At 33.5% G+C, this 12,544-nt stretch overlaps 1 protein-coding gene across 2 annotated transcripts in view; it reads right to left on the bottom strand.

The window, feature by feature from the left end:
• ARID1B (AT-rich interaction domain 1B) overlaps positions 1-12,544 on the bottom strand; it is a 535,516-nt gene that overhangs the window by 123,845 nt on the left and 399,127 nt on the right. For both annotated transcript variants that reach the window (XM_051997996.1, XM_051997995.1), the window contains exon 6: positions 1,717-1,960. In XM_051997996.1, coding sequence (XP_051853956.1) covers positions 1,717-1,960 — 244 coding nt within the window. The remainder of the gene's footprint in view (positions 1-1,716; positions 1,961-12,544) is intronic.

Raw genomic sequence — 12,544 nt, 5'->3', positions numbered from 1 at the left:
ATCAAGGGGGGAGGGGGGAAGGGAGGAGATATACATGTTAAGACAGGGGATAAAGAGAAAGAAAGAAAGTGGAGAAAAATAAAAGTGAAGAAACGAACCAAATTCTTGTTTATGAAGTTGCATCTTACATGAGGTCTCTAAGTGAATCTAATCTGACTGATTTAAGAATTTCAGAGGGTAGATCTCATTTTCATATATTCCAACATTTAGATTTGTTGGGGAACCAGCAGGGAGAAGGATAGAGAGAAAAAACATTGGGAACTACATAGAAATAGAACCTGAGTAGGAATGAGGCCATTCTGAGATAAGGGGAATGTGAAGATACTAAGAATATCTTCACTTTTGGGTGGTGGCATTTGGAGCAGAGATTTTATCAGCGTAGAGAGTTCCATGTGTAGGTGGAATCTCCTTGCATTGACAGAGTCTTAATGCCTCTGGAAAAGTGGTATTGGGAGGGCATTGAAAATATAAGGGGATGATCCAAGTTCAGCTAATTTACCAGTTTGTCAGAGTCAGAGAAGAAGCTGAGCCCTACTGACTCCAAAACTAATACTCTTCTCCATAATTAATACCTCATTGCTTTTCCATAGTATCATTGTTAAAATAGCTGGAATGGAGATTCCTTCTGTAGCTCTATTTTAGATTGGTGATTACTATACAACTTCAACTGATTTTTAGTGCTTAGAAAGTAGAATTAATACTCCTATTTTTCCCCAGTTTTTATAAAGCTTTCTCTTCTAATCTGCCATTAGTACCTTCGTTGTTGTATTCTTTTCCACATAACTCCTATGTGAAATTTAACTGCTGTCCTATCTTGGTGTCTTATTTTCAAGTTAAGATAGGTATTTCCTACCTGACTTCCTAACATTCACAAAATTTCAATCAGAGCTTATGTTTGCCACAACACAGATGTCAAACTTGGAAGGACATGTGTTGGGGAAAAATAAAGAATTGACAACAGTCTTGCATTTCAAAAGAATAAAATTCAAAGAAGTGAAATCTCTCAAAAGCAGCCATAAGATGTCTCATATAATCCTAGGAAAACTAGTATAGTTTTTGGAGAACTTTGTCTGTGAGAAGATTATAGCCCAGAGGAAAGGAATTTTTGGGCACAGAAATGTACAAAGACCACCATCAAAGTTACGGCAGACAAGGCTACAGCCTTTTTTGGTAGTGGTACAGTCTTCACATTGAGGAAGTCACAGATGACTGAAATGCAGTCACTATTTTTTAAATGGAATTGGCCAAATTAGAAGATTTTCTACAAAGTAAACTATTTCAGAGCAGTACTTTCAATCTTAGGCATAGCAAGTATCAGCAACAAACAAACATGTAAACTGAGGAATATTAAAAATCAAAGTCATTTAACTCAATTCCTGGGGTGGGTATGAGGGAGAAAAAAAGAGACTATTAGCTCTTTCTTCAGAGCTATATATTGTAAGAAATTAATACTATCAAATCTATAAAATAAATATAAGTAAAAACTCATTAGAAAGATCTCCTGGAACATCATAGTTATTTTGTTGTAATGACTATTAGCTATACTTTCGAATTGGGCACTTATCACTGATAATTGCCTTGTCAGATCCCTGGAAATTTTGATCCCCCAAATAGAATATTGCAAAGTACTTCATTGATGGGGATCTAACTGGTCTAAGTCATTAAGCCCAGATCCAGCTTTGCTATCCAAGTAAAATCAAAATAAATCAGTAATACCTGGAATACTTGCAGGAGAAATTGGGCCCGATCTTGACTGGTTACTCCCAACAGGAGAGCCCACAGGGGAAGGTGATGGGCCCCCTGGGATACTGGAAAGATGGGGGGAAGCATGAGGAGAAAAGGGTGACTGTGCAGGATTGCTCTGATCCCCTTGACTGCTAGTGGAGCCTGATGCACTCACTGCTGAACTCAAAGTTGCTTCTGTTCCTGTGGGCAAGTCATCAATGGAGCCAGATAAGTCCTGAATAAAGGGGAAAAGAGAGAAAATATGTATTAATGTAGTTAAAACACTGCTAGTTCATTGCCCAATCCAAGTTCATCTACAGAATTTAGTTATAACAGATTTTTATAAAAGCAATCATTCAAATTATGGCTACTTTGTCAACTAAAGATATTATGGTCTCATAAGCTACATCAATAAAAATATGACCATTTCTTTCAAAGTCAGCTACCCTTTTTTCCAGGAACCATCTCTGAGTATTCTTTGAGTATTTAGTATAATAAATCAGTTCCATTTTCCACAGGTAGCATTGGATAGCAATGTGGTATATTCACCCATCCCTACTGATTGGGTGGAAGAAGTTATTACTATTGAAGTAACAAAAGATATTGTTGAGTTTAAAAACTGTGGACTGGGAACATGGTTGTTTTCTTACTGCATCCTCTGATCTTCAAATTAAGAAAATTAAATTCAAAATTAAGAAAAGAAACCAGGCAAATACATGTATAAATGCAAATATGTAAAAATAACTAAAAACTTCAATTAAACTTTGAGATTTCTGAGCTTTTCAAAATCTAGCTCTAGCCATATCTTTCCAAACTTATTCCATGTCATTCTTTTTCACGTACTCAGTGTTCCACCCAAAGTGACTATTTAATGTTCTTTGAACGTGATATTCAACTTCTGATTTTGTGCCTTTGCACAGAATGTTCCCTTGGTCTGTGATATAATCCCTTTTGCCCCTCTACTTGTAGAGACACCTAAATTCCTTCCAAGTTTAGTGAGTGTTACCTAACATACAAGATCTTTTTTCATTCCCCCAGATGCTGGCGATTCCCAGAATCCCAAGAACCTAGCAACAAAAATTCACTGGATAAATGCTTACTGGTTGATTGAATAGAAAGAAGAGAATTTCTGGACATTTGAAGTAATTATAAAATTGTTTAAGGAATTATATTTTATTATGAGTATATGTGAAACGAATCCACGTACTTTGAAACTCTTGCTTTATTCTTATAGAGGCCAAAAATAATTGCAAATCAATTTCATAGCATTATTTTGGTTACATTATATTCCTGGATCAGCATTGTGTACTATCATTGTATTAAGAAGACAACAGCAAAGTCAAAATGATATTGTAATAAATAAGTTTTTACTTATTTACTTTCACTTTATTTTACAAATTTACTTTCACTAGAAAGAAAGGTTCTGTATAATAAAAAGTTTATCTGGCTTGAAATTTATGTAATACATTTTCTAACCAACACAAGTATTTTTACTAGTTTGGTGTCACAACATAATCTGAACAAAACAACGGTTTACACTTTAGGTGGGAAAAGGAAAGCAGAACAATCAAAAGTTTCAACAAGTAGCAATCATGCTTCTACTCACTTCTCTCAATTTCAAACTAGCTAGCCAACTAAAAGAAACCATTTACAACAAAGTAAATCTAGAGGAGAAAGATAGAATGTGTAAAAGTTAGATACCATCTATTTTCCCTTTCTTAAGAGGTCAATACACTTCTTTTTACTTGCTAATTAGCTAAGCATCAGTTCAGTTCTGTCCCAAGGACATAAAGATTAGTAAAGTAACTATTAGCAATTCATTCATTGCTAGAAAAAGATCCATTATAACAAAATAACTGTGATGTCCCAGGAGATCTTTATAAAGAGTTTTTACTTATATTTTATTTATAGACTTGATAGTATTAATTTCTTACAATATACAGTTCTGGAGAAATAAACCAGTCTTGTGATGATATATGAGGTATATATACGAGAAAGTTTTCATTCAAATTATTAAGCACTTGGCTAAGAGTTAAAATCTTGACTATTTGTGGTTTTTGAAAGGTCCCTTAGTGCATTCCTTTAGGGAAGTAAAATTTGTTTTTATTTCAGTAATATAGTAGAGCTTGAAAATTCTAAATTTGCTTTAATAATATGGCAAAGCTTGAATAGTCTGTCTAGCTTAATTTTTCGCTGACAGTATTTTTATGTTTGTGGTGCTGTTGAGTTCTTTCAATAGTATCCAATTTTCCCTGACCCCATTTGATGTTTCTTTAGCAAAGATACTACAGTGGTTTGCTTTTTGCTTCTCCAGCTCATTTTGCAAATGAGGAAACTGAGGCAAACAGAATTAAGTGTCTTGCCCAGAGTCACAAATTAAAATATGTGTAATTCCTTCAACAATCCTCATAAGCCATGGTTATATAATTTGTTACCACTTACTCAATATCCTATAGCTTAACAATACTGTAATTTCCCTAAAATGAGATATGTAGAATGAGAGATAATATAGCAGTTGTAGCCAAGTGAAAATATATATAAGGGAATCAATCTAATTATGAAAGTATTAAAGGGAATAATGGGAAAGAGAAGAAGAAAAGAGAGAGGGCTAAGACTGTGTAATGAGATGGGAGGAGTTTAGTCAAGGGAAACTGAACTGTGAAAGGCATACCAGTATGATTAGAAGAGAAAGATAGGACTAAGGTTCTTAGGAAATTTCTGCTGTAACAATCAACTGGAGTAAGTCAAACAGCTTTTAGAAGGAAAGTGTTGACCTTAAGATCAAAAGAAGTAGATGTATCTATGGAGTAGAAGAACAAATTCATTTTCCAGGGACATATGAGGCTAAAATACTCAGTCTAGACCGGGTGACAAAAGTAGGATAGATAAATAAGGAAAGAACAGGATTTCCCTCTTTCCCCAAAGAGTTAGGAATAAATACGGAGCAAGAAGATAGGATCTTCCATCCTGGTTAAGAAGGAGGAATGAAAACCTGGAAAAGGTGAAGCAAATGTTTAATGCTTTAATGCCCAGGCCATATAACTGAATAATTTGAATATAGTCACCCATCCAAATGAATATATTCTGCCTCTGTAAATTTCCTTTCATGATAGTAAGAGGACTGTGTGTTATTATATAGTATAAAAATAATTAGACGAGAAGTCAATTGATCTGCTTCTAGCCCAAGTTCTGACACTAATTAATTGTATCACTGTAGACATATAACTAAATTTTCTCTATCTCAGGTTTCTCCATTTGTAAAAAGGGACCAATCTGGAGGACCTGGACATTGCCCAAGAACGAAGTAAGGAGATGAATATTTGGCACTAAGTATACACATTCAAGTGGAAGTATTTTTTCCCCCAATCATTTTTGCTTCAAAAAAATTGATTTTATTACTTTAATTTCCAAATATATTCTTCTCCCCAGTGATTCCTTTCTTGAAACAATGAATACAAAATTATAAGCAGATGAGTAAAACAATTCAACAGAATAAACAAGCCTGACGGTGTCCATGCACAGTTCCACCTCATAGTCACCACCTCACAAAGAAAGGGGATATATCTTTTTAGTTCTTCTTATGAAGTAGATGTGGTTGTTACAATTGCATGACTTTCAGTTGTAGGTTCAATATTTTGTTCTCAGTTTCCATTATTCTATTCACTGTGTAGATTGTTTTCCTGACTCTACTTACTGTAGTCTAAATCACAGTGTTTTAAATTTTTTCTGTATTTTTTTTTTATCAGCATTATGGCATGGTAACACTGCTATAAATACTGAATCCAGGTGCTAAATTCAGTTATTTCTCAATGGTAGTAAAATAGGGAGATAGAAAAGATAACAGTAAGAATGGGAATGGAATAGGAGATAGTCTACAGAAATTGCAAGAGAGAAATTGTCCCAACTCTACAATACAATCAGCAATATCTCATTAAGTCAAACTACAGCTAGAACTGTTTTAGGAGGAATTTTGCTTTTCTCTTCAAATTTCCACCTGCTATTGTGGCTTATGCCATACAACCCACTTTAAAGCAAAACTACTAATAATTTAAAACACACACACACACACACACACACACACACACACACTCTCTCTCTCTCTCTCTCTCTCTCTCTCTCTCTCTCTCTCTCTCTCTCCTTCTCCCCCCCCCACCCCCCCACCTCTGTGGCGGCTTAGTAGATGAAAATCTTCCAAGATCAACATCTACTATAGTATACTTATTGAGACACAGGAATATCTTATATTAGGAAGAGTAATACTTTTCTAAGTAAAATACAGGGCAATCTTAAGCATAGTCAAATGATAACTGTTGCTATGAATAACAAATGTAGCAGAAACACTGTAAATTCAAAATATCATCCCTAGAAATAGTATCATATCAAGCTTCCAAAATAAAACTGGAAGAATGGAATCAGTTTTTCAGAACTTAAACAGATAAAGTACATAAAAATTTCAGTTTAGGGCATATTAGAAACATGAATCGGCACACAGAGAATTGGTAAAATAATATATTTACTATGGATATTTCAGTTAAACTGACCTACTCAGATTTTCAGAATTGCAAACAGCTTTGTGATACCACATAGTATTTGGAGCATTTTATAAGTAGATAACATACATAACATATTTTGTTTTAATTCAGCAGTCAAGTCAAATGCTTGGGATCAACATGACAAAACCAAAGCCAAATGATTGGCTGTATGTAAATACTTGTTCTAGTATATTGGTGTGTTTAAGAGCAGATAAGACTCAAGTTCATTTTTTTCCTCCTCAGTAGGTTGCATTCTAACTTCTCATTTTGCTAATCCTCTAGGGGAAAACAATGACTGACAGGACCCAGATATTTCTAGAAGCACATGCCTTCAAGGGATTTCCTCACTAACCTGATGCAACTCATTCATAAAAGTACAAGGGCATAATGTGATTCTGTTCTACTTTGAGAACTAAATGTGGCTGGTTTGTTCCTAAAGAAGAAAGGGGGGAGTGGGTAATGAGAACAGGATACCACACATTAGATAGGCTTTAGTTGCACTCAGTAATAGCTTTAGAATGGCATAATACACCTATTTCATGAACCAGAGGGATTTTACTCTTTACTTACTACAGAAGTACCTAGAAAAACACAAATTAATAATCTGAACTTAATTTTTTTCCTTTTTTTAAATAAAAAAAACTAGGCAGGTCAACATCACTTCTCTTAAAGTAAAGCCAAATCTTTGTATTTGAGATCTAATATCTAGAATTTCATAAATGTAAATAAGACAAAATGATTTAACTGAGTATTTTAAAGTCATGTAATGGAAAGTAACTCTTGGGAAACAAAATGTAAAACAATGATTGTTTTAAAATACAATAACAATTCTTCAAATTCAAAAGTATTTTTAATCATCATCTAGTAAAACATTATGGAGTCAATTCAGAGAACTCTGAAGTAGGCATTTACTTGATTTGATTTTTGTTTACTTGTGGTTACTTATGTTTTATTCCAACTTTGTAATTGGACAGAAAAATCCCCTCCCCCCCCAAAAAAAATCACTGTTAATTGTAGTCAGCATCCTATATGCCTTTGTTTATAAAAATAAAAATGCTAATCAGTAACTGTGTCCTTAATATTAAAAAAAAAATCCCTTTTCTGCCCAATATTAAAATCGCTTGTCATATTAAGAAAAGGGAGGGGAATAGGAAAAACAAATGGAGATGAGTATTAAGAGATCATTTATCAAACAACAAACCCATCAAAAGCACTTCTATGATTCAACTTGAAGAAAATACCAAGAGAAGAATATAAAAACAGTGGCCTTCATATTGTTCACATGTCATCAGCATTTCAATGCTCACTGCCTGGGAGTAGCAGAACAGTAATAAAGAAAGATAGGATTTCTACATTCCAGTTATATACACACATAACTTTTATATGTAAATTATACAGATACATTCACACTCGTTAGGGTATCCATATGCAGAGCTATTTAAAAATGTGTTAATAAGAGAACTTCAACAGTGCTTTAAGCATTCAGCCTAGTTAACAAAGAAGCTCTGTAACTAATACTCCTCTAGAGGACAATTTAGTCAGCAGGGCACCAACCCTATTCTTTTATAAGGACTATCAGATCTATGATGCCTGGAAAGAACAGAGAGACCTTACTGCATCTCATTCAAACCAAGGCACCTTCAAGCTACAGTGCTTCCATTTATCTTGCTGGAAAGTTGGCAGGTAAGGTAATTGCAGGGAGGACTCCTTTTAAGGGATGAAGTCCCCACGTCCCAAGGCATTCCTTAAATCCTTCCTTTTTTGATGGGCTGATTGCTAAGACACTGATTCTATGGGCTTGAGTATAACACACACACACACACACACACAAAACCACAATTTTGCCCTAGTGGTTTGTTTCTGATGAAAGAATCTTGCTGCTTCTCATGAAAGACTTTTAAAAAATTGCTACATAACTGAACTTCTTCCAACTCTCACCAAATAAAATATTCTGTTATACATTGATATTTTACATTAAAAGCCCTGACTTTTTATGGATTTAGATTTAGATAAAATCAAATTATAGCAAAGCTTTCTCTGTGTTTGGAATTATGTCTCCAAGTAAATGCCTATCTCTGACCACTTTCCTTTACTCTTTGCCTATAAGTAACCTTTATTTTTGTACATTTAACAAGTAAAACAAATCTCATTGTGCTTAGGATTCTGCTATGCTTTCCTGGTGGTAGAATTTTATCAGACTTTGACAAGAGAGACATTTCTGAATTAGCACACAAATCTGTATTTGCAACATAACCAGCAGAGGGATCTATGAAAGGCAAGTTATATGGTAGTCAGACAAAGTGAAGCACAGAAAATGTTTTTTTTTCATCTGAGCACATATGGCTTAATGTGTGTGTGTGTGTGTGTGTGTGTGTGTGTGTATATATATATATAAAACATTCCTTTCTAAGTCACAACCATTGTATTCTTTAACCAAAATTATCACATAACTTTTACAATTATATGAAAAGTATGATGATGGAGTGGATAGAGGGCTGATCCTGGATTGAGCATATCTGGGGTTCAATTTTGATTCCAGGAAATATTAACTCTGTGTTTACAGACAAATCACACTAACTCTCAATGTCTAAGACAATTCCTTATAACCCTAAGTTACTAAGGATGTGTTGCTGAGGTTAATCAGAGAAGGGATTTTCTGCTATGGACAATTCCCATGATGAAACCACAGGTATGGCACCTCAATAACTCAAAATGATATATCAACATACAATTGTACATATATAACCACATATGTCTCAAGAAAATCCAATTTGTCATTTGCAGGTATCCCTGGCTCCCTATCACCTCCCATGCCTCTTTAAGGTGTACAAGTGACCTTAAGTTCTTCAAGTCTATGCCATTAAAGTAAGAATAACCATAATAATAATAATAATTAGTAGCTACCACTTACATACCATTTTAAGATATGCAGAGTTCTTATCTCATATGATCCTCACAACTCTAAAAGGTAAGGTGCTAGAATTTTCATCATTTTATCTATGAGGAAACTGAGACAAAGATTATGTGTGTTCGTCTAGATTTGAATCGAGTCTTTGTGATTCCAGGTCTGGTGTTCTACTGATTCTGCTTTATGACTCATTAGATAAGGTGTAACATTCTTCTAAAGTTTTTTGATATTATGAAGATGTCAGTGTGTTACTAAATTATCCTAAAGATTATTGTTATTACAAAAAACATTATTTATAAGTTATTTAGACTAGCTTCAACAATATAATCACCAGAATGCTTATCAACTTATAATGAAACTTTTCTTAATAACAATAATTTATAAAACTGCTTGCAAAGGCAGAAAAGACCAGAAGACTCACGATAGTTTAGAGCTGAAACTAAACTCAATGGAGGCAGTACCTGCACAAATGATATGCACCAATCACCAAAATATAACCTTTGTATTCATATAAAGTGTCAGTACAAGTTGAGGTAATAGCTTTAGAGAACATGCTAGAGAAATAGAGGTATCATTAAGGTGCTAATGTAGTTAGGTCAGAGGCTAGAAGGGACCTTGGATATTATTTAATGCAAATTATTAATCCCCTTTACAATATTCCAAAGAAATGGCCATTCAGAAGAGATAAATTCTAGAATCTAGGAAAGATTAGTGAAAGTGGAGATATTTACCAAGGTCTTAAAAGAATGGAGAGAATTTCAACAAGAAGGGTGGGTGAGAAACTAGGGATAGGGAAGGACATAAGGAAAAATATTCAATCAAGGACAGGGGCATGTCTGAGAAGCATATTTGAATAAAGGATAAAATAAATGAAAAGGAGCAATATGAAACAAGGCTCAGAAGGCAGTGAGTAGAAAAACGTTAAGTGGTAATATCAAACTAAGGGATTTAGGCTTTATTTAGACTGTATGTAAAATACAGGAAAACAATGGAAGACTTTTTAGAAGAGAATTAGGATAATTAAACTGCTTTATTCTGATAGTACTGTATATAATGAATTGGAAGGAAACAGACTGAACTATGATACAAATGCAATATTTCCAGAGAAATGTAAAAAAGTCTGTATCAATGAGGGTGAGAGCACTGGGATTTGAGAAGAGGATGAATAAGAAAAGTAACATGAAATGGAATACAAAGATAAGTAACTGATGAGGAAGGAAGAATCATAGGAGATATCAAAGATGACTATAAGATAAACAGTAGGAACAAATGGGCAAATTTGGGTGCCACTGACAGATATAGGGAAGTCAGAAAGAAGAATAAGCTTTAAAGATAATATTTTGGTATTAGATAAGATTCTATAAAAATTCTACATTGTCCCCTCCCCAACTCTCACCTCATCCACCTACTCATATACACAGTGGCTTTCATGTCAGTAGCATTGGGGTTCCTTTTGGCTATGTTTACAAAGTAAAGTTGAACATGGACAGTTAAATCTGTTTTTTTCTTCTGGTTCATTTGAAAGTCAGATTTTTGTAGGTAAGATATACTATATATTAACTCATTAAATACTAAAGCCCTTCAAATGCTAATCATTAAAGATTCATATTTAAATTTTTTTCTTTCATTTCTCATGGGGCATGAACCACACTGAAAAAATTTACATTCATACTACACTTAAAAAAAACCCAAACATAAAAATGTGTATGTAATTTTTCCAAATGCTGACATGTTAGTAAGCTGTTCAATGTTTTATTTTATATTAAATCTTATGCTGTGGAATACCACGTTTTCATGTGGTTCACCCAGAGAATTCAAAGAGAATAGTGAGCATGTTTTCTCTATTGAATGAGAGCCTTTGAACAAAAAACATGCAAGAAGTATAGTTTGTGATCTTCATGGTCAAGGAAAACTTCACGTTGAAAAGATAATTATCAAAGCTCATATTAAATATAAAAATATTTCTCTGTTATATAGGTTAACCAGGATATTTCAATTACTGCCATAATATTTTCTTCACTGAAGAGATCTTCAACAAGGTAGTCTTATTCATTTGAACCATACAAAAATACATGAAGTTATAGATGGGAGGATTCTTATGATTCTCAGAGTACTCAAATTGGGCTAAAGTTAAAGTTACCTCTGATAATTCCTCAAGACCTTTTTAGGGGTCTTTGAAGGTCAAATTTTTTCATAATAATATTAAGAGGATATCTGCTGATTAAAATACTCCCTCCTTTTCCAAATAGATATTGAATAAGGCTATTTGAATAATTTTATTCATATACTTTAATCAGAAGGGTGTATCATAACAGAGTGAATATGAAAGCACATATAGGGACACAACTGTTTTCTATTAAGTATGACTTTGAAGATATTTTTAAAAACATGAAAAATATACCACTCTTCAATTTTTTGGGAAATTGTAGTTTTCATAAAAATATTATTGAAATGGGCTCCTTATTTTTAAATAAACCTTTTTTAAAAAAATCTATCATGATTTATTTTTAATATGGCAAAAATCAATAGGTATAAGAAATATAAAAACTCTTGGGGGGGGGCATCAAAAATTTTTAAAGTCAAAAGGGTCCTGGCATCAAAAACTTTGGCAATAACTGCTCTAACCTCACCCCTCATTTTACAAATGGAGAAAATAGGGTAGAGCAGAGAGCTTAAAAAGATTAAGAGAATTGCCCAGATGGTTGTATATAGTATCATCACAAGAAACTTATGATGAATGTATAATCTACAAGTCATATGTATACTGTATAGTAAATATATCCTATATAATGTGCATACATATAAACACATATACATCTTAAATGGAGAAAAAAGATAGGGTTGTTCATTATATCCTTAAAATGATAATGTAGTACCTAAAAAACCCTAATAATCTTTTAAAAAGAATATTTCGGCTATCACTTGGTCCACAATTACCATCTCTACTTAAATAGTTCCTGATGGGAGACATCTAGCATCTCGAACCCAACAGCCATAAGAATAGTGAAATTAAAGAATAACATTCAATAAGAGACATTAACATCTATTGCACCCTAAGGACCTTAGGATCTTTCTGTCTGACTGGCAATTGAAATTTACTATATATACTTTCTTGCCCACTAGAAAATGAGCTCTTAGAAAGCAGACTATCTTACTTTTTTCTATTCTTATCCCTAGTGATTAGTATAGTGCACTGTACATAGTAAGCACTTAATCATTCATTCATTCATTTATTCCCTAATGGCAGAAGACAAAGGATTAGTGAAGAAGGAAATGAGTTGATATTTTACCAATTCCAACTCCATGTATGAAGCAATAAATACTAACTATCCATATGCTTTCAGAGCAAATTGACAAACTAACAAGAACTGTAAACAGT

This window comes from Antechinus flavipes, chromosome 4 (assembly GCF_016432865.1).
Source record: "Antechinus flavipes isolate AdamAnt ecotype Samford, QLD, Australia chromosome 4, AdamAnt_v2, whole genome shotgun sequence".
NCBI lineage: Eukaryota > Metazoa > Chordata > Mammalia > Dasyuromorphia > Dasyuridae > Antechinus > Antechinus flavipes.
Note: the sequence above shows the minus strand (reverse complement) of the source record. Positions and strands in the feature narration are given on the sequence as shown.